This window comes from Haliaeetus leucocephalus, unplaced genomic scaffold (assembly GCF_000737465.1).
Source record: "Haliaeetus leucocephalus isolate CR32 unplaced genomic scaffold, Haliaeetus_leucocephalus-4.0 Scaffold0, whole genome shotgun sequence".
NCBI lineage: Eukaryota > Metazoa > Chordata > Aves > Accipitriformes > Accipitridae > Haliaeetus > Haliaeetus leucocephalus.
In genome coordinates this window covers 6,237,186-6,259,139 of record NW_010972436.1, presented here as the reverse complement: position 1 = coordinate 6,259,139, position 21,954 = coordinate 6,237,186, and the positions used below count along the sequence as shown (strand labels likewise).

Below are 21,954 nucleotides of genomic sequence, written 5' to 3'. Positions count from 1 at the left end.
CGCAATTTAACAGGAGGTCACCATCCCAGCTGGATCCTGTTTTTCCACAACATTCTCAGCCTACTTTGATGACTACGCAAAGATCTGTTTATGTGAGCATCCAAGGAGCAAACAACAATGGGAGAAGGTGAGCCCAGGTAGCTGGCTGAAGACAGGATCCCATTTTATTCCTTGCCCCAAGGCATTCCAAAACCTTTGTGCAACTAAGCATAGCAGCAGCTGCATTGTATCAAAAGAGATTCCAGAAATTATAACACAGCTCAATACTGTAAAAAAAAATTCTTTATTGTGGTTAAAATATGTATATTTTCATAGAATATCTGTAATATTGCATCCAAAGGTTTATTTTTTGAAAAATCAGCAATATTATCTTCATGAGATATAACCATGACATATAATACAACCCCTTCATAGAATAGGATTTTCCTTCGGTTTCTTTCCTTACAACTCACTGCTTACACAAAAAAAATCACTGACCACTTTCTGCCTATACTTGAGAAGCTTAGGCTCATGAGCACATCTCACATCTTTCTGCCATTTTGGTCTCTCCTCCATTCCCTTGCCACCTGAGTTTCTGGTATAGCAGTAAAAGTAAGGATTCAGTAATCCTTGGCCTGTACACTTTGAACATTAGGGTTCCTGTACGCAAACAAAACAAATCTTACTCAACTATCTCTAAGGTATGAACATAGGTCTCTTTTGGATTAGATATTAATGGAGGATAAACTAGTACTGGGAGGAAGAGAGCTGTTCCTCAGCCAGCATCCATCCTGCACTCATTCTCTGGGTGCTGGTGGCTTCTGAGGGGGGAAGCAGGGTGTGTGTTCATGCATGTGTGCATGTGGGTCTGTGTGGGTGTGTGTAGGTGCATGTAGACCTGAGTCCCAATGGGCAGGATAGGGAAGAAGAGCAGATGCCATCTAACGCCAATGGTTACTCTGGTTCTGCCCAGCCCTGGGGAAGATTTGGAACGACAGAGGAGGGACATGGAGCACCACTTATTTTTCTCATACCCTTAGGAATGGAGGGTGAATAGGCAAGGGGGAATGTACTGAGCAAAAGAGGGCCTGCACCTGTGTGAAAGCATGCCTGGGGTGCAGGAACAAAATGGCCTCATTTGATTTGTATTTTAATGCTTGTATTTGATGCTTGTCATTGGGGTGGCTTTATTTTACTCAGGGCCTGGCCAAGTTTTTCACTTTTTCTCTCACTCTCCAGATAAAGGAGGCTCAGGACTTCAGTTTGATATGCCTTCATAATGTTTTTTTTTCTTCTTTTTGATAATACAGGTTAGTCTAATTATACAGCAGACTTATTGATAATGTAATTTGACTGTTCTGAGTATTGGGGATTCCTCTCCCAGCCCTGTCGAATTCGCGTGAGAGGTTTGTCTAGACAAGGAAATATCAGCACAAATTTGACAACCAGTACAATGCATGGAACAATGAGAGAGAGCATATAGGCGTTTGGAAGATACCATCTGTATGATGATGGGCTCAGGAACCGGTTTCCACCGTAAACCAGTGTGTGTGCAGTGCACAAAATCAGTGTCAGATATCCCAGTTTGGACTAGGGGAGAACAAAGCAAAGAAAGAAAGGGACATTAAAACAGTAAATTAAACCAGAACAAATGCAATCTACAGGACACGGTAAGCTTTGTGGAATGTGCAAACTTTGGGGCTAATTGGGGACTGCTGAAATGAAACTGTTTCATATAATATAAAGTCTCTTATTGTTTTTTAATAAAGATTCATTCAAATGGATCTAGGTGAAACACACTTTTTTTTTTTTCTTCCTCCATCAACAATCCTGATAATTTTTGCTAGCTCACACATACTGCCTACTGGTTGTCGTATTTGTGAAAATGCAGAGGAAATGCTGAAATTCAGTGGAGAGATCCAAGCTTTTATATGCTCTAGTGCTAGTCCATCCAGAACGACCATACTGTGCAAGTTTTTGGCCTTGATAAAACATTCATTGACAGTAATTTCCCCTTCCCTTGCTTCCCTGCCCCTGCCAGCCCAGCTCCTGCAGAGGCACGGCAGCTTGCACCAAGCTTCCTCTGAACAGGGGGCTGAGATTATAGTGTTACCAAGGGCAGCCTGCTTATAGGCACAGCAGTTTTTAGAGTCTGCAGAAACTGCAGATTCTCTTTAGATGCTTGGCATCAAGAGTATCTGAGTTATAAAGTCATTTTTCAGACCGATTTTAACTGAATTATCTTGTGAACCAACAAAATTAGCCCAATAAATGGCTAAAATATTTTGTGACTTAGTATTTGTGGAATTTGATAATTCCACAATGTCAGCTTTCTGTTTGTTATTTAGGAGCTCATGTCTTCCCAATTTTCTCTTGTTAATGCAGTAATCCCAGTTGTACCATAATCAGCCATCAGAGCAGTTGTGTTTTTTTACAGGTGAGCTGTATAGCCATGTAGATTCTTTTTTCACTGTGTGATGGTGGATAGTGCACACATCACATTCGGAGATACTAATGGAGGAAAGCCCTAAGTCTCTAGTAGACCTGTCTCTGGTCATAGTTTATAAGGCAAGAAGGTGTTTTAGAATAAGTCTTTTTCTTACCTGTACAAATCGAAATTCTCGCCAGTTGACATTGTTGCTGATTGAAGGCAAGGAAGTTATTCCCAGAAGAACAAATAAAAAAAATCCTAAAATCCCCAAAGCCAAATAAGAGTCACTAAGCCAGGCATTTGTGGTGTTGAGTGGTTCTGTTTTATTGTTCAGTGCCTGAAGAAAAGAAGACCAGGTATATCTCAGTGATAGCAGTTTTAGGATGAATATGCAGAAAATATCCTTTAAGGTAACTAGGAGATAAATGTTATACATTAACTCTCTGAAAATCATCAGAGATTTACTTTGAATGCCTACTCAAAAACCAAAAAAGACATTATATGACATATAGGTTCCATGTACCTATAATCGTGGTGCGTGTTTTATGCTGCTGTAGACCTACTGTTGAGGACAGGTATGTGATCCTTTGTTAAATAAGGTCAGAAAGTCAAACTATGTCCCATTCTAAAGGTACATGGTGAAATAGGGAAATATGTTTCTTTAAATTACTCTTGATGTTTAAATTTTCCCTGTTTATTTTATTAATATATAAACTATCTAGGAGGAAGACTGAGGCCACAAATCCCCTCAACTCAACATAATGTCCACAAACATTGGATATACCACTGGTTAAAAGGAACACAGAAACTGGGAAAACAACCCTATTGTAAAGAACATTAGAATGTCCACATACATTTCTGAAGCTCGAGGTAGAAGGTAGTATTTGTAACAGGGACAGAAGAAAGGAAGACATAGAGCAGGGAACAAAACCTACCTGGGAGACGATTCGGCTGCTGATTCTCCATCTTACGAAGAAGCGAATTGGGATAATAAGAGTGTACAAAACATGCAGAGAAGCAAATGCCAAGGCTACTAGTCCAAGTTGTTTCCTACACAGCATCCATTTGTCCAGCCAGTCTGGGAAACGGCGGTATTTGGTACCTCTGTATAACTGAATAATTGCAGCAAGTACACCAGGAAGATAAACCAAGGCAAGAAGGATGAGTGCCAATATAGGGCAGATCCGATTTGGAATGGAAATTGCAATAAAAAATGAAAAGTCTTTGTTTTCATAAACATAAGGGTAAATTACATCACGAGCCAAACAGTAGAAGAAGAAGAATGCAGTTAAGCCAAGGGACAAAAGGATGGGAAACTTCCACATTGGAAAGAGCTGCAGAGGGTAATTTTCTATTTCCTGAGCAGCCAAGAGGGATCCCCGATCTACTGGAGTGAGACCCAGTGCACGAACAATGGCCATCACCATGTGTTTAGCTTCCATGTCGTCTCCACAGACAAACACCTGCAGCCAAAACCAAACAGAAGTTTTATTTAGACAGACTTTTGTGACATTCTCTACTGCCATCCTGCCTGGGTATGGATGATGAGCACAAGCTTTCCAGGCTATTTGTTGGCTTCTCTGTTGTCCTTAATTTATATAGGCAAAAAGTAGCCTATAGGTACTTTCTTGGCCAACAAACACAAGAACTAAGAATATGAATCTTTTCTTTGGGGAAGGAGATGATTGTTTCAAGTGGCAAAATTTTGTATCTGAAAAGAACAATATGTAACACACTTAGTTCAAGTCTTTGCCTAGAACACTTGACATACTCTTCTGAAGACCTGCAAGCAGTTTGTAAGCACAAGGTTTTATAGTAGTAAATAGGAGCAAAATTTTCAATAGGAGTATAGAGGAGCAAAATTTTCAATTTTTCTTTCTAAGTCTAGGAAAATAGTGAAGAAACAGCCTTTTCTGTGAGTGGTCAAGACAATACTTCTTTTGGACCTGGGAGAAAGGGGGCAATATCTGCTCTGTTCGATATGATGAAGGCTTGTAGAACCTAGGCTTGGAAGTCCTTGGGTCCTTAGTTTAGCCAAAACCATTTATCTGGCAGCAGAAAGCAAAGCTAGCAATGGTTGGAGTAGCTGGCTGATTTTGTGCATTGTACAAGAGCACTGTTCCTCAGAGAGGCAGAAAACAGGGTAGCAATAAATGATTTGTCTTCAAGTAAGCTGCTGTGTTGCTTCGTAGGACCAGCTCTGTGCTCGCTGACCTGTGTTTAAGGAGCTGGTTAAAATGGTTTGTACACACTGTTGTGTTAAACTTCTGTGGTGATGGATTCTGATTTAGAAAACTTTATTAATTTATTCACCTTCCAGCTCACTTCTGCTGCCCATACTCATTCTATTGCCCCATCATATCCCTTGACTCCCTTTTTTTGCTCTCTTCATTTTATTCTTGCTTTGATATATTCCTCCTATTTCCTTTCTGTTTAACTTTACAATCCCAAGGAACAACTGATGCAACCCTCATTTCCTCCTGATTTGCCATCTCTCTCTTTGTAGCTCTGCTATCTTTCTTTCCTTGCTTCTCTAGTGTCCCCAAACACCTTACCAAGTTTGGAGGCAAGGTATTGATATTCCTTGTCATGCCAAAAGTAAATTTTAGCTCACATTTAATTTGAAATGGGCAATTATAGTGAAAATACCATCTCAACCCTGTCTGATTTGTGTGTCCTGTGTGTGTTTTGTCTAGCTGTTAAGAAGCCATACGATATATAATTCTATGACATAGAGTTGCTCAGTCTTACCTGCCGGCTTGCATCCAATGTGCCTGACTGCAAGGCCCAGGCTGACACGGTGTTAAAGGCTTTCACAACCTTAGCGCCAGGCACCAGCTGAGCGAGGTACTCTGCATTGGATTCAGGATACTGGTTTATTTTTACGTTGTTGCTTACATCCACCAAGACTTTCCCACGCAGAATTTCTGCTAGTGGTATAAGGAAGTCGTAATGTTGCCTCTGGATTGCGATAATGATGATGGCAGCTTTCTGTGCTGCCTCTGCATGGCTGAACACCTCTGCACCCTTGGGAATCAGGCTGGATGTCTGTGTGCTCCGGCTTCCAAACACGACAGGGTAACCAGACTGAATCATTTTATGCCCCAGAGCTCTTCCAAAATCTCCAGTTCCAAATATGCACACTGTCTCTCTTTTGCTAGAAGTGTTAGGAGCCAAAGCCATTGTGTTGGAAGAATTTTTATTCATCTGTTAAAAAAAAAAAAGTAATATGAACAAACTAAGCAAAACATCAATTTCTTGAAAATGAAAGGTTAGCATCCACTCTGGCTATACAAAATAAATATCTGAGAGTTTTCTTGCCTCTTAATATGCTTCCTGCACACTCTTCTGAATGGACACTCTCAGAAGACTTCTGTACAGTTTTTAAAAAACAGTTCTGGGTATTCACCTCTCCATCTCTTATGGCACCCTCTTTTCCATCCATTTTATGGATTTTAATATTCAGCTGAACTGTTGCAGTTTTCCTCTCTCAAAGGGAAAACAGGAGCAAAAGATACAGGAGCACAGAGAGCAAGGGTTGCACACGTTTCAGAGTAATTTCTGCTTACTTATGCTACAGAAAAAACATTGAAGAGGAGTGTGTTTCTAATCAAATTAGAACCTGGAAGATCTTTTGTAAAATACTTGCGTCACGTCCCAATTTCTCAGGACGACGACTCAGGTTTGCTGATTCCCAGGTCAGGACTAAGGTGAAACAACACCAGGGATCTTTTATCTCACAAAACTCAAATTTATTCACTCACAACAAGAATTGGCATGCTCACCACAAAAATTGGTATGCTCACAACAAAACCTGGCATGAAACTATGTCAGTAAACTGTGTAACATGTGCTAACCATATATCACCAAACACATACTACAGGCCTTGCTTATTTGGGGATCAGTTCAGGGAAGACAATAAGGAGAGCACACCCATTGAGTCACGAGGTTCAGAGCAGACCCCCTTGCTTTCTAGACTCCTTCTCAGTGAGGAGCCCAGGGGCGGCTGGACCCACTCCTAGTCCCAGACTTGGTCAACGGTTTATGTCTGAAGGGATGAGTTGTAGGCATTATCAAAAAGAGAGAGAGAGAGAGAAGAGAAAGATTTCACTGGTCCTGAGTCCAGCATTGGTTCAGTCAGCCGAGGGGTCCAGTTCCAGTGGGATTGCGCACGTGGGCTTCAGTTTGTGTCCTTTTATCATCCTTGCCCCTCCTTCGGGTGGGCACTCAAACTCATTAGGCTAGTTAAGTGTCATGAGCAGTGTGTGACCCTTTGGGAAATGGGTCCGTGGTCTTGGGGGTTGTTTGGGGAGTAACTTCCCCTTCCCTGCAGATGCGATCTTTCACTGTGCATGGTGAGCTTCTCTGCTCAGCACATCAGAACAGCACAACAGAACACGGAGCTGTGCACCCTCCAGCACACTCTCCCTGTCTGGTTGCTGATGGGTGCTGATTGGCTTCTTTTCACCTGTGGTTCCTTGCTATGCAGGTTCATCCTTAAGCAGAACTTGTCCCATCATGATATTTGAGACATTAACTCTTTCAGTCTCTCACAACTTGAAGAAGAGATATTATGAAAGGTAGCTACGAACCTATCTGTTGTCCTCAGCATTTCCTTAATACGACTAGTCAGTGCCAGTTTATTATTGTTCTTCAATTTCCTGAAGAATATCCTGTGAAGCATTTGGACAGTGGAATTGGAATATTTAATGTTGAACATTTATTTTTTATATTTATATATTACTCATAATAAAATTCTCTTTGAGGTTTTTATCTATCCTCCTTTATCTCTGTACCTAGAAGCTTCAAAGTCTTTAATGTATTATCCATGCCATAGCAGTACGTACGCTCTGTACTAGCACAGTGAGACCCATGATACAAATACAGAATAAAAAAGGTCTGCTCCAAAGTTCTTGCAGTAGGTCCACATGCTGTTGTCCTCACTTTACAAAAGGTGAACTCAGACCAGAAAACCTAAGGCCCGAAGGAAGACCTCCAACAGGAGATCTTGAGAGATTCTCTTGGATTTACCAGCAATTTAGTACTTAGAGCAGCCATTTAATTTGCAGGAGCCCTGATTAAAGTCTTTCACTGCATCACAGATAACTGTCTTAATTAAAGCTGTGGGAATAACTGATTTTGCAATTTTCAGGAAAAAAATGCTTGAAATGGTTAGCTAGACCTAAAACAATTGCATTGCTACTGCTGTTTATTAATCCTTTGCTTACATTCTTCTGTGAAGCACTGTTCAGAATGAAACTCTGCCATTTAAAAATACTGAGATGATGTTCTTCACTTTCTTTCATATTTTTCTCTAGCCAGAACAGTTTTCCATTTTAAAAATCTGGCATGATTTAAAATTGTTTGACCCAAAACTTGCATTTGTTTGGTGAGTAAAAAAATCAAGCCTGAACCTCCCCCTACACTGCGGTGGCCTGGAGTTAAGGGCCGTGAGTTGGGGATGCAGACATCTTTTTGGCCTGTGCTGGAGGCTGTAAGCTTCATGAGCAACATAGGCAGAGAAATGCATATTCTGAGAATCATATGTGAAGATTTTGGCTTGAACTAGCTGTATGTGTAGCTAGCTAGCCCTTAGTTGGCATCAGTGCCTGCTCAGCACTGTTCTTGCAATGAGCTGTGGGAGCCCTGGGATTTAGAAAGCTGCCAAGGGAGTTTGCTTCTGGTCATTGGGGGAAAGCATCGATTCAGGCAGAGAAGGACCCAAGGATCTGTGTGCTCGTGGCCTGTGTGGCTGGTGCAGGTCCCACGGGAGGCTTTGCAGCACAGCAGGGTGTTAACCCCAGCTCTCCTGAAGCTGCAGTCCCAGCTACCCAGCTGGAGTCTGTGTACTTTGTCAAGTAACAAGCTAAGCATGAAAATAGATCCTCAAAGGGACCCATCTGAGTGTCTCTTGCATATTTGTGTGCTCTGACACATGCATACAAATGCAAAGTCCTTTGACATATTTAAAAATAATTCTCTGAGAGCTTCATTAATGTCCCATGAGGCTCTAATGTGACTAAAGATATAAAATCCCTTTTTGGGGATAGCCTGTATTTCAAAAAGAACAGAAGAGTTGCGTATGTAATATTAATAAATGGTCCAACTCAGTACCTAATAAGACTCAGCTTTCCTTTCTTAATTTTGCCTTTTAACGAAGTAGGCTCCCATCCAAAATGAAAAGTAAAACTTAGTTGTAACACCTGATCGTCCAGTTGAAAACTTCTGTATCTGTCCTCAGGAAATCATTAAGTTATTGCTGAGTGAACTATGCAAGTTATCCTATTCTCCAAAGTAAGACTGGAAAAAAACAAAACTCGGATGTTATCAGATAATACATTTGGTAGATCAGTTAAAGTTATGTTTTGTTTGAGCTTATAAAAATATTTAATATAGAAATGGATCCACCAGCAAGAAATATATCTATAAAGTGCTTCCATTGTTCACTAATACTGAACATCTCATTTGCTAGTGAACACTGAACTCATCTTGCCAGAAAAGAGAAAAAGAGGGAGATGAAAAGAAAAATTAAGGTAAGGAACATTCTGTTTTTCAAAATACAGTTTCTTGGAATACTATCTAAGATGTAAAGGGACTTGTACAAGGCAGTGAGTATTATTCCATAGAAAGCTGAAGAGAGTTAAAGCTGCCTTTAATACTGGTGGTCTAATTTAGCTTAATACTATTTTTAACAAGAGAGACAATTTGCTTGAATAAATTAAGCAGAGTTTACCTTTTCTTTTTAAGAATTACTTAATAGGGATGCCCATAGCTGTTATGATGGTACACATTATATATTAGAAATAAACTGGTCACCAATGAATTTAATAACAAGTTAAAAATATATTGTAAAACTGATATTAATTTAACAGTACACCTGCTACTTCTGAAAATCACATGTAAGACAAGGCAAGTTTGCTTTTAAATTCCAGGCCTTCCGGACCATGCCTCCTTCTAACACAGACAGAAATTAAATTAATTTTCTCCATTGAACCCTTTTTTTCCTTCCTTCCAACATGACTTTGTGCCAGCTGGCTGTTGTTGAACTAAGAGAAGTTTGTGGGCTTTGCAGTGAACTTCTGGAGGTTAATTCAGGTGGTAAGTTATGAGTACATAGCCAGTGCATAGATAAATTCAGGCTTTGCTGTGTGTATTTGAAGAAAATGCAGCCTCTGATGGCAACTCAGTGGGTGTAAAGTCAAAACAAGGAAAATGGCCTCCCAGAGTCCATGACAGCGATAGTTGCAATGCAAAAAGATACTCGTGTTCTATAGGACAAGGTATTTTATAGTCATACATCAGTGTGAAAGATGAGAAGCAGAAGTACATCACAAAGGGACACAGGGCCAGTCTGGTGCCTGGGAGCTCAGCCCAAAGGCTGACACTGGGGTTTCAGTAAGCAGCTGATGGCAGTGGGGGTCTGCTCTATGCCCATGGGTTATGCTGAGCGCTCTCAAAGCGCCAGAGGAAAGCAGAAATACTAGCAAAGAAACATGTAGTCATCATTATCTGTTCTTTTATATATGTAGTCATATATTATCTGAAAAAAAAGCCATAGAGATTTGTATCCATACATATTATTTTTACCTATATCCATCCCTCTAACATTAGAGCACTAGTGATGCCTTTTGTTATTTGAAAGATAATCCATGTAAGCTTCTGTAGTGATTAACTGTGTCCTTTCTCTTCTGCATTGTCGCTGTATTCTTATACACTGAATTATCCTATTTCAAGGAAAATGGTGGTAATCTCTGAGTTTACTTGTTCAGTAATGATAAAAGGAGCCGCTGAAAGAAAAAAAGAAGCTAAATGCAAAACTTGTTTCTACCCACTGCAAAAACACTAGGGGAACTGAATGAAGGTACAATGTTTAGTTCAGCAGTTATATGTAAATAATTTGGTTATGTACGAATTTGAATGAAGACAGGCATATTGCTTTGCACATGGGAAAAAGGAGGGATTTCCTAGCAAAAGCAATGCCACAGATGAAGTACAGTGCCAAAACTGGAAAGGCAGAGATGGGACTGAGACATAGACTGGGATGGATAATGGAAGGATCAGAAGGATGTAACATGAAATAGCAGATGGGAGGTCAATGGAATGATTCAAAATGTAGAAAGACAAGATGAAAGGAGCAGGAAAGAGTAATTTTACTATTTACATTTAAAAAAGAAACAAGGCAAGTAAGTCTGGTAGTGATTTCAAGAGATTATCTAGTCCATCTCCCTCCCTAAGGGAGGATGAACTATGTTTAAACCAAGTCTGACAGATGCTTGTCTAACCTGTTTGTAAAACCTTCCTGTATCGTAGATCCTGAAGTCTTCCTTGCTTACTGCTTTCTCAGCCATATTAGGCAGATTTTCCTATGTGTAGTCCATATTGCCTTCTTCACAGTAGACACAGGTGTCAGTTTATACCCCTTCTCTTTGCAGCAGCTTTTGTTGGACATGAAAGCTGTTACCATTTCACCCTTTTCTTCCCTAGATAAAACAACCCCAGATCTTTCCCTGCAACTTATGCTTCTGAGAGTGGTGATCTTTCTCATGGCTTTCTTCTGATCTTTCTAGGCTAAATTGCTCCAAATGTTAATTAAAAGTATGGTGCTAAACCGGAATACAGTACTCTTGCTGAGATCTTACCAGGTAAAAAAGGATTGCTTCACTTGCCTCATAGACAACACATCATCCCACTGTCACATTTGTCTTATTCACAGCACAGCTGATTCATAGCCATTAAGTCATTAAGTGGTGCATTAAGGGGCTATGAGTACTTTAACAATTAGTGTGTGGCAACAGGAACGAAGATGTGGAGTGAAACAGCTGGTGCTGAGCACATGATATTCACACTATCCATGTGTCAAAGGTTTCCACCTCTCACTAACTTTGGTCTAGTACCACAGCCTGAGTGCCCATTAGCAGCTGCAGTGCGTTGGGGTGCACCTAAGGTATGTCTTCTGGCTCAGCTTTCATGGAAAGGAATCTAGTTTCATATGCTCCAAGAGCTCTCTGTGGTGTAAAGCAAAGCTTGAAAAATGGTGATCTGCTCCTACATCTGATCAGAACTGAAATACTAATGTAAATGCATGCTGTTACACCCAATCCTTTAATTGGACTGCTCCCACGCCACTTGTTCCACCCTTGATTTCTGTAGTTTTTTTCTGACTCAGACCTGTATCCTGCACTTGTCCCTGTTGAACAGCACCATATTTTTTCAAGCTGTAGCTTCAATTTGTCAAGACAATTTTGATTTCTAAGCCTGTCCTCTAATGTGCTTGCAGCCCTTTTCAACTTTGTCAGATTGTCAGCTTTAATAAGCATAGTGTCTATTCCAGAGTCTGTGCCATTTAATGAAATTCTGGAAGGGACTTTTGCCAGGAGAGACCCCCTGTATATTGCAGTAAATGTAGTCTTCCATTTTGACAATGACTAAGTGAGAGACTGAAAATGTTTCTAGTTCTGCAGAACCTTACCTTACCGTAGTTTAATCCAGGCTGCATTTTCCTAGTATGCTTTTGAAAATCTTCTCTAACATTTACCATACTAAAAACTTCACTCATCTCAAGTTGTATAGCCTCTGTGATTCACAAAGCCTGTTATCCTGTTATAAAAGGAAATGAGGTTGGTTTGGAATGATTTGTTGTTGATTAATCCATGAGCCTATAACCTGTTTTTTTCTTATCTTCTATTTGCTGCTTCTATTTGTTTGAGAATTGTACTTAAATGGATTGGGCCATAATTCTGCACCTCCTTCTTACTTTTAAAGATAGCTGTTATTCTTGTCTTTCCAGTCTTTCAGAACTTAAGCTCTTCCACACAGTTCTTAAAGATAGTTATTAATGGCTGTGGAAATGCTTCAGTTATCCTCTGAACAATGTGAGGTGAATTCCATCAGCCTCACTGATCTCAGGTCATTAAACTCACCTGAGCACAGCCTTATCTCTTTCTTTTGTCATCTAGCCAGAATTTTCAGCTCTTTGCTGCTGATGTAAACTCTTTTATCATGGTTGACCCTTCTAGTGAAGACAGAGCAAAACAAGCATTACAGAGTTGGCTTTCTTGGAGTCATTAGTCAATAGCTTTCTCTCAGTTGAGTGGTGGATCAATTCTGTCCTTGATTTTCCTTTAACGGTTTATGTTTTTACATGAAACTTCTTGTTATTCTTGATGTATCTTACTAATTACATTTCTTTTTGTGCTGGCTTTTCAAATCTTATCAACATATTAGTACTATCCTTCTGTGCTTGTCCACAGATTTTAATTTATGTATGCTATTTGAGTTTGAAGTTTCTGAAGAACTCACAGGTCCAGCCACGTGGCTGTCACTGCAGTCCTTGCTCTGTGTTGCAGTCTTTATGTCTCTGCTTTTAACATAGTTTCTTTAAGCAGCTGCCAAATCTTCTGACCTCATTTTCCTCTCAGATTGTACTTCTCATGGAACATCACCTTCCCACCTTCAAAATCTAGTATGCTCAGCTTATTATTCTGTTAGGTAGACAAGTCAATTTTTGAGCCCTTGATCTCATCTGGTGGCCTGTGGTGGTTCCCAGCCATGACAGAACCTCTGTATTTTCCCCTCTATCATCTTCCAAAACCTTCTACTGGGTCTATGTTCTTTTATCTTTGGATTCAGGGCAGAATTTTAGAACATGAAGCAGGATATAAAGACTATGAGAAGATAAATGGCCAAAACATTGCCAGGCGTTTGATCCATAGCCATGTAAAAGAAAGGTTTATAAGTAGAATAAGAAGAGAGTTAATGGCCAGCACAGCTGTGATCCAGGTAGGTTATGGTGTTGTCTGCTGCAGGAGCTACTCTCAAGATTTACAACACTGATCCTTTTATAATATTTTTTTTTTGTTTTTAAGCTCATTGTAAAAATCATAATCCCGAAGGTGGTCATAAAGATTATATGCAGAACAAATATTATGGGAGCATAACTTTAAAAAGTGAAGTATCGAAGGCCCTCTTTCTATGTAAACTAAATATTTTGACTGCTATTTCCTTGTAAATAACAGCAGGGACTCTTACACTATGCAAATAATAGACAGTGCTAGGCATGAGAAAGGCCTCTCTGGAGCAGTTTGCCATTGTTCTAGTACAACATTCTGGAGGCAAATACAGGTCCTGACATAATCCATCTGGCTGATTATATAGCATGCTGGGGGTAGATTCATCTGTGAATTCATACACAGTTATACATGAGTCATGACAACAGTATTGACTGCATATTCCAGTGATTCATGTACTAGAATATCAGTATGAACAGTCTGTTTTCTAGGTTCACCTTTCTAGAAAGAGCTTGTTTCTTCAGATTTCAAGAGGGTTATTTTTCTGTAATGATGGGGAGACACTTGGGTTGACACTTTGGCGTTTATTTAATTTAGTCCATTGCACAGCTGAACTCTAATAGTATCCTGCTGCATGAAGTTGTTAATTCTTCCCTCAGGTTCACTAACCTTTGGTAATTAACTCTGCTTGTACAGTAGTGAAATGGGGATGTCTGGGGTAAGTGGTTTGGGTTCAGACTATGCCCTCCTGTAGATCTCATCTTAAGCTGCTGACATGACTTCTTACATCTCACCTTAACTCCACTGCTCTCTTAACACAGAGGATTTGTCTGTTTCTGTTTTCTTTTTTCCCAAATCTCTTGTTGTCTTTACAGCAAGGATCAGCTGAACTTTCTCACAGCATCCACATATATAAGTCCTCAAGCCTCTGCTAAAGATCTTTTTCAGCCAGAGCTCTGTATCTCTCTGGTCAGGAAACACCTGAAAACATGCAGTTCCTTACATGGATTCAATAACTTCTTTACATAGTTTGAACCGCACAGGCAGGGCTGAGCACATTGCAACTCATTTCACCAAAAGAGATTCAGAGCATGTCTCTTCCAAAACACTTTGAAACCAGATTGTCACCACCACTATGGAGAGAAAGCATAACACGCCACCAGACTTGACGTGATTACATATCTTAATCCTGTTGGGCAACTATGAGCTGATCTTGAATTGGCACTTATGGCTGAACTGGTGAAAATAAAGCCTTTGGAGGTGTCCCATGTCCTGCAGACCTTCCTCATACCCCTTTGAACAGACTAAACAGGTTCAATCAGGTTTGCTTTCCCAAGGCCTCTGTGTACACCTGATCCTTTTCTACCTGGTGAACATACATCCTTCTCAATCACAGGTGGGCTGCACTCGCAGTAACCACAGTGCTTTGACACCATGCTAATGGCATGTACTCATGCTGGTGGCAATGAAGAGCACTGCCTACAACCAAGAGTGTCAAAGGCAGTGAAGTGGCCAGTTTTTTGTTTTGTTTTGTTTTAGTATCAAGTCTCTTTTTTCATTGTTTCGTTCAAATCCCTGGATACCTGTGGATGGGCATGGTAAACTTCAACCAAAAAGTAAATGAGTACATATTTTTGTTTGGAATTATACTTTTTTTGTTGGTAATTTTTAGTTTCCCATGCTGTCAAGTTCTCCAAAGTTAAACAGTTTCTTTCAGGAATAGAGTTAATTCTCATTATTGTCTTAGCTGTTCATTGCATGTACTGGCAAGTAGTAGTCATGCCCAACTGTTTTGATTTTTTTTTGTAAATGAGAATCCTGCTTTGTCTTGTCACCTATGATCCAAAGTTGTATATTAGACAAAAGTGCCCTAATACACTAAAATTACATCTAGTAGCCCATTATATATAGTAGAAAAAGCGTGAGATTAAGAAATAATTTCTTGCATATGTAATGATATATGCAGCTTTGGAAGTATCTTTATGAAGTATTTCACACATGCATAATATTCAGTAATCCTGATGTAGCGTGGAAAACAGGTGAAATGTGATTTAAAAAGTCTCCTCAGAAAGACATGTACACTACTCTGAGGCAATCTCATTTCTTAAAATTTCATTTTACCATTCCCACAGAGAGAGAATGAATGCACTATATAACAAATACTATTTCTTATAAGCTGACAGTTGTAGAACCAAATCTGCCCTAAATTATAAACTGCATTTTCTGTTGCTTGACACACCTAAAACTGAAAGGCATGTGCCTAAACTACTCTCCCATGATTAATCAAGTTCTTAAACACATAAAGAAAATAGCAGAATAGCTCCTAACACACGTATTACAACAAATTATTCATTAATTTTCTTTCAAGCAAATGAATATCTGCCCTTCTTCTCAGCAGAAAATCCTGGGCTCCAAGTTTTGACAAAGCTGATAAAAAATAATTGTTTGAGACAATAAATCCTCCTGCAGAGGACATTGCGTTTCCCACATCTTCACTTTTTATCAGGAGAACACTAAAGCTGCCTGGAGGCTCTTCAAACAGATGAAGTATAGGCCTAAATAGATGTGCTTAATGTTGTCTAAATCACAGCAAAGAACTGAGAGGGCTGGAAATCTCACCACCTCCAGCTGCTCCCATAAACATGTAAGACCCAGCTATAACTTGAGTAATTTCCTCAGTCTTTTCAGGGCTGTTGTATCATTCTGAGGTGTGTAGGTATTAAGCTTTAATCCAGGCTAGTCAACTGCGAGGAGAATGAAAATATTTCATAAAACACCTGAAGGTGAGCAATGGTGAGAAGGAGATACAGACCTGCCTACAGCGCAGGGGACACTGGATTTATCCCAGTTGGCCCAGGAGATGTCCCGAGACCTTGAAAGACATGTTTTCAGATCCACTGCATGTGGAGAAGCACCTCCTGGATTCCTGCTGAGTCTTCCCCTCACTGTGAAGCTATTCTCCTGAGCATCTTTTATCTGCCATTTAGAGACATTAACAAATAGCTCTGTCTCACAGAGAAATAACAGTAGAAATAATGAAGCCTGGCTTCCTAGGGGTGTGTGTTTCTTGGCTGATTACAAGTGCTGATTGGAGCTGTTTCCAATCACAGGAGATGAATCCTATAACATTTCTTCTGGATTTTTAGGTCTTTTAAATGTATATAGTCACAGTATAGTCTTTTATTTTTCAGGACTCCTCTGTGGGGGTGTTCAGCTGCCTTTTTTTCACACAACATAAGGAAAACAGAGCCCTCTCTTCTCCTGGTCTATTTGTTTGAAGTCATCACTAAAAAAATGATTGAGGAACACACATAAACATACATATACTCACATACCTCTGCACAGTCAGGGAAATCTCACTTCCTACAGAAATCAGGCTAAAATAATGGACACCCTAAAAAATTCATGATGTACACACACTCACATGCATGTCTACCACCAAAAGAGAAGGAAACAAGTGAGAAATGGCTCTTCAGTTGTGACCCTATGTTGTTGTGGTCTGTTGAAAGGCATGGAGGATGAGGCAGGGGATGTTATCTGGGACACTTTTACTGACAGCTCATCAGTAGGATACACAGAGACTGGAATTAGTTGGCTAACCAACCAAAACCAGACCTTCAGAGCACTAAAAATGTAAGAGTTCAAGCCACGTATTTATTACGAGCTCTAGGAGTGCGTGAGAAGCCTGACTCTCTTCCCATTTACACTAATGGAATTGTTGATTTTCAGTTAGCTTGCTTTTGGACCAGGGTGGCATGAGCGGGAAGAAAATGAAGCTCAGTTGCTTCATAACACCTGTGATAAAATCAAATGTGAGGTGGCTGCTGCAGTGCAGTGATGATGTTCTTGGCTCTCTTATGCTCTTAGAAATCTGAGGAGTGAGGGGAGAGTATGATGAAAAGTTTAAGAAAAAGGAGCATATGAAGTTTTCCTGCCAAAACAAATATATGTGGATTTGCAACATGTCTGGAATGGGGCCAAGGAGATTTTACAGAAAGTTCGTTAATCTGTGTTCTTGCTTACACAAGCCTATACACTAAAATGTGTTTAAAGACATGCGATTTAACAGTGGATAAGTTTATCAGCTCCCTTATTCACTTAATATGAAGTGCATTAAATGTATTTACTTGCTCCCTTTGGTTTCCTTTCTTTCTTTTACATGGACTTGCACATTTTCTTCTCCTACTTGACTGCAGTTGAGTGGCATCTGCAGAGACATGCTTGCCTTCAGGACAAAATGAACACTGATATTTTCAGAAATAAAGACATTATGTTCCTCACAAAAAAAAAAAAAAAAAAAAAAAAAAAGAAGAGACAGTTTTAAATGCTGTTGCATTTTTCAGCAAGGAAAAATGTTTATCAGGCAATCTTTTAAAAACTAGTTCTTTCTCAAGATGGAAGAAATTCCCCTTCTTATTGAGCCAATGATTTCAGGACTCTTTAAGCAACAACCTTAAGCTACAGGCTTCAAAAATTAACTGCTGAGAAGCCTGAATTTAAAAATGTGCTTTTAAAATGAAAAGTAAAACAGAGATGACATTAGTAAAAAATTTTCAGAACTGTTCAGGGCAGCATCCTATACTGAGAAATGGAAAGATCTAGGGGTTTTTTTTGTTTGTTTGTTTGTTTTGTTTGTTTGTTTGTTTTTTTATTTACCAAAGGTCCCTTTGAATTCAGCTCTATTTTTGTAGATGTCTGAGCTGCTGCTGGTAATTCCCTAGCCTGGCAAGCGGGGATGGTTGTGCGCAGCAGTGGGTCATTACCTCGGCCCCTAACCCAGGCGTTGGTACAAATGAAACCTCTCTGCCAGGGTACTGCCTGTGAGCTACTGCTCTTGGAGCGAGCATTGCCACCCAATTGCTTCAGTGCAGCACAGGGCAGCCAGTGTTACCCTGTGCCACGGTCCACTGCACAGGGGCATAGGAAACCTTACACAAAATCTCTTACAAATCTCTGCTGCCTGAGCCCTCTTTTACAGAGGCTGCCACCTTCAGAGGGAAGTCACCCTGGTTTCTGTCTTCTACTTGCTCCTGAGTCTCAGTCAAGGCCACTGGGTATCTCTTTTTCCTACCCCTGTGAAGTACATGGGGTCAAGGCAGAAGTTACATACTCGGTTCTGCGCATCAAGACCATGCAATAAGCAAGAAAGGAGTGTGCCAGGCCCTATCTAATGCAAATGGAGTGAAGGAAAAGGTGGATATCTGGGACATGATACGGAGCAGAGGCAAACGAAAAGCTTATGTGTTCTTACTAAGCTGAAGAGGAAAGAAGAGGGTGCCAGGAGTTACAAAACAAAATGTCATGCTGCTTTTGTAATTGCCAAATTGGACAAAATAATTCTGTCCTGCAGGGTGACCCTCTCTTGCAGCTCCAGCGAGGAAATGCAATACAAAATGAGGAACTGGGTTTTCTGAAAAAAATAATTGTCTTTATTGCATTACCATTTTATGCTATTACAATTATTGCATAATTACCCACTTGTTGTGAGTACTCATGTCTTTTTACATATTTCCTGCTCTCACGGTCCTTGTAGCATGGGACCACCCCAGAGAAATCCTTCGTCATACACTCCTGTGCTCTAATGCCAGAAAGTGTTTTGCTCTTTGGCAATCAACATCTCCACTAAATTTCTTAGCACTTAAGGCTTGTTTATCTAGGGGTGTACAGAAACTTGCTCACATAGTTGGTATCACTAATGGATTGGTGACAGGCAGCAGTAAAACACTTTGATCCCAGTCCTCAGGTGCTGTAACTTGTCTGAGGTGGATGACTGAGCTGCTTCCACCATTGATCAAGCAGTTTGTAGCAGATTATTATAATTAAGCACCTTTGAAGTGCCAAGTTATAGGAAGCTCTGGTGCAGTTCAGGTTGTAGAATTCAAACAAAATTTATTAATACTCTCATTTTTATGGTATGTCATGCTGTTTATGGAAATGGCTTTTCTGCACATTCAGATTTGTCCTGGTGAGGCTGCTCCACTTGGAAAAAGCACATGGAGGGAAATCATCCAGAGCTGAGAACCTGTCTTCACTCCTGATTTAACCATAACCTCATGTTTTCTCAAGCAACTCATGCGATCTGCATCTCCCAGTGGAGGTTTAGACCTAGCCTTGTCGCTGAACCAGGCAGATCTGCAGCACTTTGCCAGCATGACACACAAAGCAGCTCAGCCAAGGCTGAGAAGAGTGATCCTGAGCTGGGCAGCCTGAACGTGTGCCTCCAGCACACCACCACCACCAAAGTTATATCATTCCTCCGGTAATGCCACCAGTAGAGGGTCACCTCAACAGTTTAGTAAAGTAAAAAAAAAAAAATAGCTGGAAGCCACCTTTGCAATTGTGTCTTCAGGGCTGTACTCACTAGTCACTATGAGGTCGGGAGGCAGCTTTGTCAGTCCTCTAATTAATGCTTTTGCGGGTACCTATTCCCGCTCCTCCTCTGTTTCCAAGAAGCACCAATATAACCAGTGCTTACCGAGTTGCCACCCACTGCCTGCCGCAGCCCTGCCAGAGCACCCTGCCCAAACTGCAGCAGTAGATAGGAGCGAGCTAATCTAAAATCTAATTCTAAATCGAAATAGAATAAAAATGAAGTCAAAATGCCAACATCTATAAAATGTCCCACAGAAAAGAAAATGTTTAAAATGTTGCAGTTCCACTCTGCTAGCACTGTAACTAAGAAGAGAATGGGAGAAACAGTTGGCTCAAATCTTGAAGTTACCAAATAAACAACTTTTAATAAAAATAGACTGGGAAGGGGTGAGAAAGGCCTTAAAATATGCATATTTTAACTACTCTCCCTGAAAGCCTCAGTTGCTGTCTGTGTTTTTGAGGGACTGGGTTTGTAGGGAGGAAAAGGTGGTTCTGAGCCCCCAACGCCCATGCTAGTTACATTGCTGGGACATTTACTTTGGACTAGCTCTGCTCTGGTCCTGTGAGCTTAATTGCCATTAGTAGTGGGATTGTTTTGTTTCACCCAAGAGCAGCTGAAACTGCATGTCCCCAACCTGCTCTGCAGTGTGAAACATGGCATGGTACGTGCTGGAGGGCAGCAGAGTCAGTTCCCAAGTGAGCTCCTGCTCTCAAATATAACAATAATGTAGGCAACACACTTTGTTAATAATTTCTCAACATGAAGTAGACCCCTTATCTGGTTATCATTTCTGCCTGTAACTAACAGAAGTAATTTAAAAACGTGCCATCTGCCTAAAATTGTACAAATATGAAAAGTGCTTAATATGTTTGTAAAAGAAAATTCCAATATGGAGGAAGAAAGTACAGGGATGCTTGATTTCTCAATGACTATTGAAATATTTCGGTATGTAGTTACAGTACTACTTCATGCTAGTCTAAATCATTGCTATTAACAAATCTAGGAGCTTCAGGAAGGCCACATCTGAAAAAGAATTTACATCTTCCACTAATTGCATCATTTTATAAAGTCTCAAGAGTCTTTAAAAAATTGGCCTATAGTCTGAGTGACAGTTTGTGTTGCAGATTTAGAGGGGATATGAAATTTTCCTATATCAAAGCTGAAGAACAGTTCTGACAGCTGCATATGTTCTCTGAATTAATAATGTGAAGCCGGTATAAGACAATATTTAAGAAAAATCCATTTCTTTCTGCAGCATTGAAGCCCCTTGCTTATAAAATATTAAACAGGATTAAAATTGGTATGCCGCCTGAATGCTAAGAGAAAACATGAAATCCCTGTATGAATCCAGAAGTGAAAAGAATCATTAGTTCCAACTATTATTAGTGATAACTTATGATTTGGGGTAAATCAGACTCCCTTGGAGTACCTGCACTTGCTACTAAAATTCAAACCAGAATTTTGGCTCTGGCTTAGGGAGGAAAATTCACTTTCTCGCTTCATCATTTAAAACCCACTGACCAATCCTTATTTGCAGAAGCTTTCTCCACGTCTTTAACTATAGCAAACACCTCTGGAAGCTTAAATAAACTTGTTATCTGCTATGTAAGCTCTCTGAATACCAATTGACTAATCTGAAGTTCTGGTTTGTCCTCATTTTACAGACACAAATCCTTCCCTATGTCTCAGTGCTTCCTTACATCAGCTCTTAGTGACTAATAGGTTGTATAATGTCAATAAAAAACCAGGACACATGGCCTGGCTTTGTATTTTTTTGTCTAGCAGGGAGAAAGGCTGAGGTAAAATTTTGTCAGGAGACTTAAAAATTTAAGTTCAAGCCCACCTAAACTTCTCAGGTTGATAGTTTAGCTATTCTGTTCCCTGTTCCCACCTGCAGAAGTGGGAGAAATGTGTGTAAAACTCACCTGTGCACTCAACCTTCTGCAATCCCCCTCGGCAAGCCAGTGCTTTCCCAGCCGGTGAGATGCTGTTCGCGCTGGAGCAAGAGAGACCTCGGGAGCTGCAGAGAGGTCCTGTTGCCCGGAGCAGAGTGCAGAAACCCTGACAGCCTCCCTGACATTTATCTAGTGGAAGCCAGGGCGAGCGCACAGGGGACGGTACCATGAGGGGATGTTGCAAGCCTTGTCTGTCTGTGCCGGGTGAAAGAACTTCCCGTCAAAGTCCCGGGGAAAGTCCCAGCCCTTGTATTTACAGCTGAGGTGAAGCCATGGTTGCTTTTGTCATGCTGGTACTGACTTGCCCCTTGGCTATCGTCCAGAGCTAAGGTTTGGCTGCATTCCCCAACTCTTGGAAGCCTAACCTGAGAGTTGCAGAAGGCAAGAATGTTGTAGAAGTGCAACAGCAACTATTTGCCTGGAAGGAGA

The 21,954-nt window shown here is 40.4% G+C and overlaps 1 protein-coding gene across 1 annotated transcript; it reads right to left on the bottom strand.

The window, feature by feature from the left end:
* Positions 1-345: 345 nt before the first annotated feature.
* On the bottom strand, positions 346-21,650 carry STEAP4 (STEAP family member 4). The gene is given in 6 exon segments (XM_010574708.1): positions 346-1,569; positions 2,583-2,747; positions 3,346-3,873; positions 5,162-5,617; positions 21,496-21,581; positions 21,584-21,650. Coding segments are annotated over 6 exon segments (1,572 nt in total). The 3' UTR covers positions 346-1,299.
* Positions 21,651-21,954: the final 304 nt, after the last annotated feature.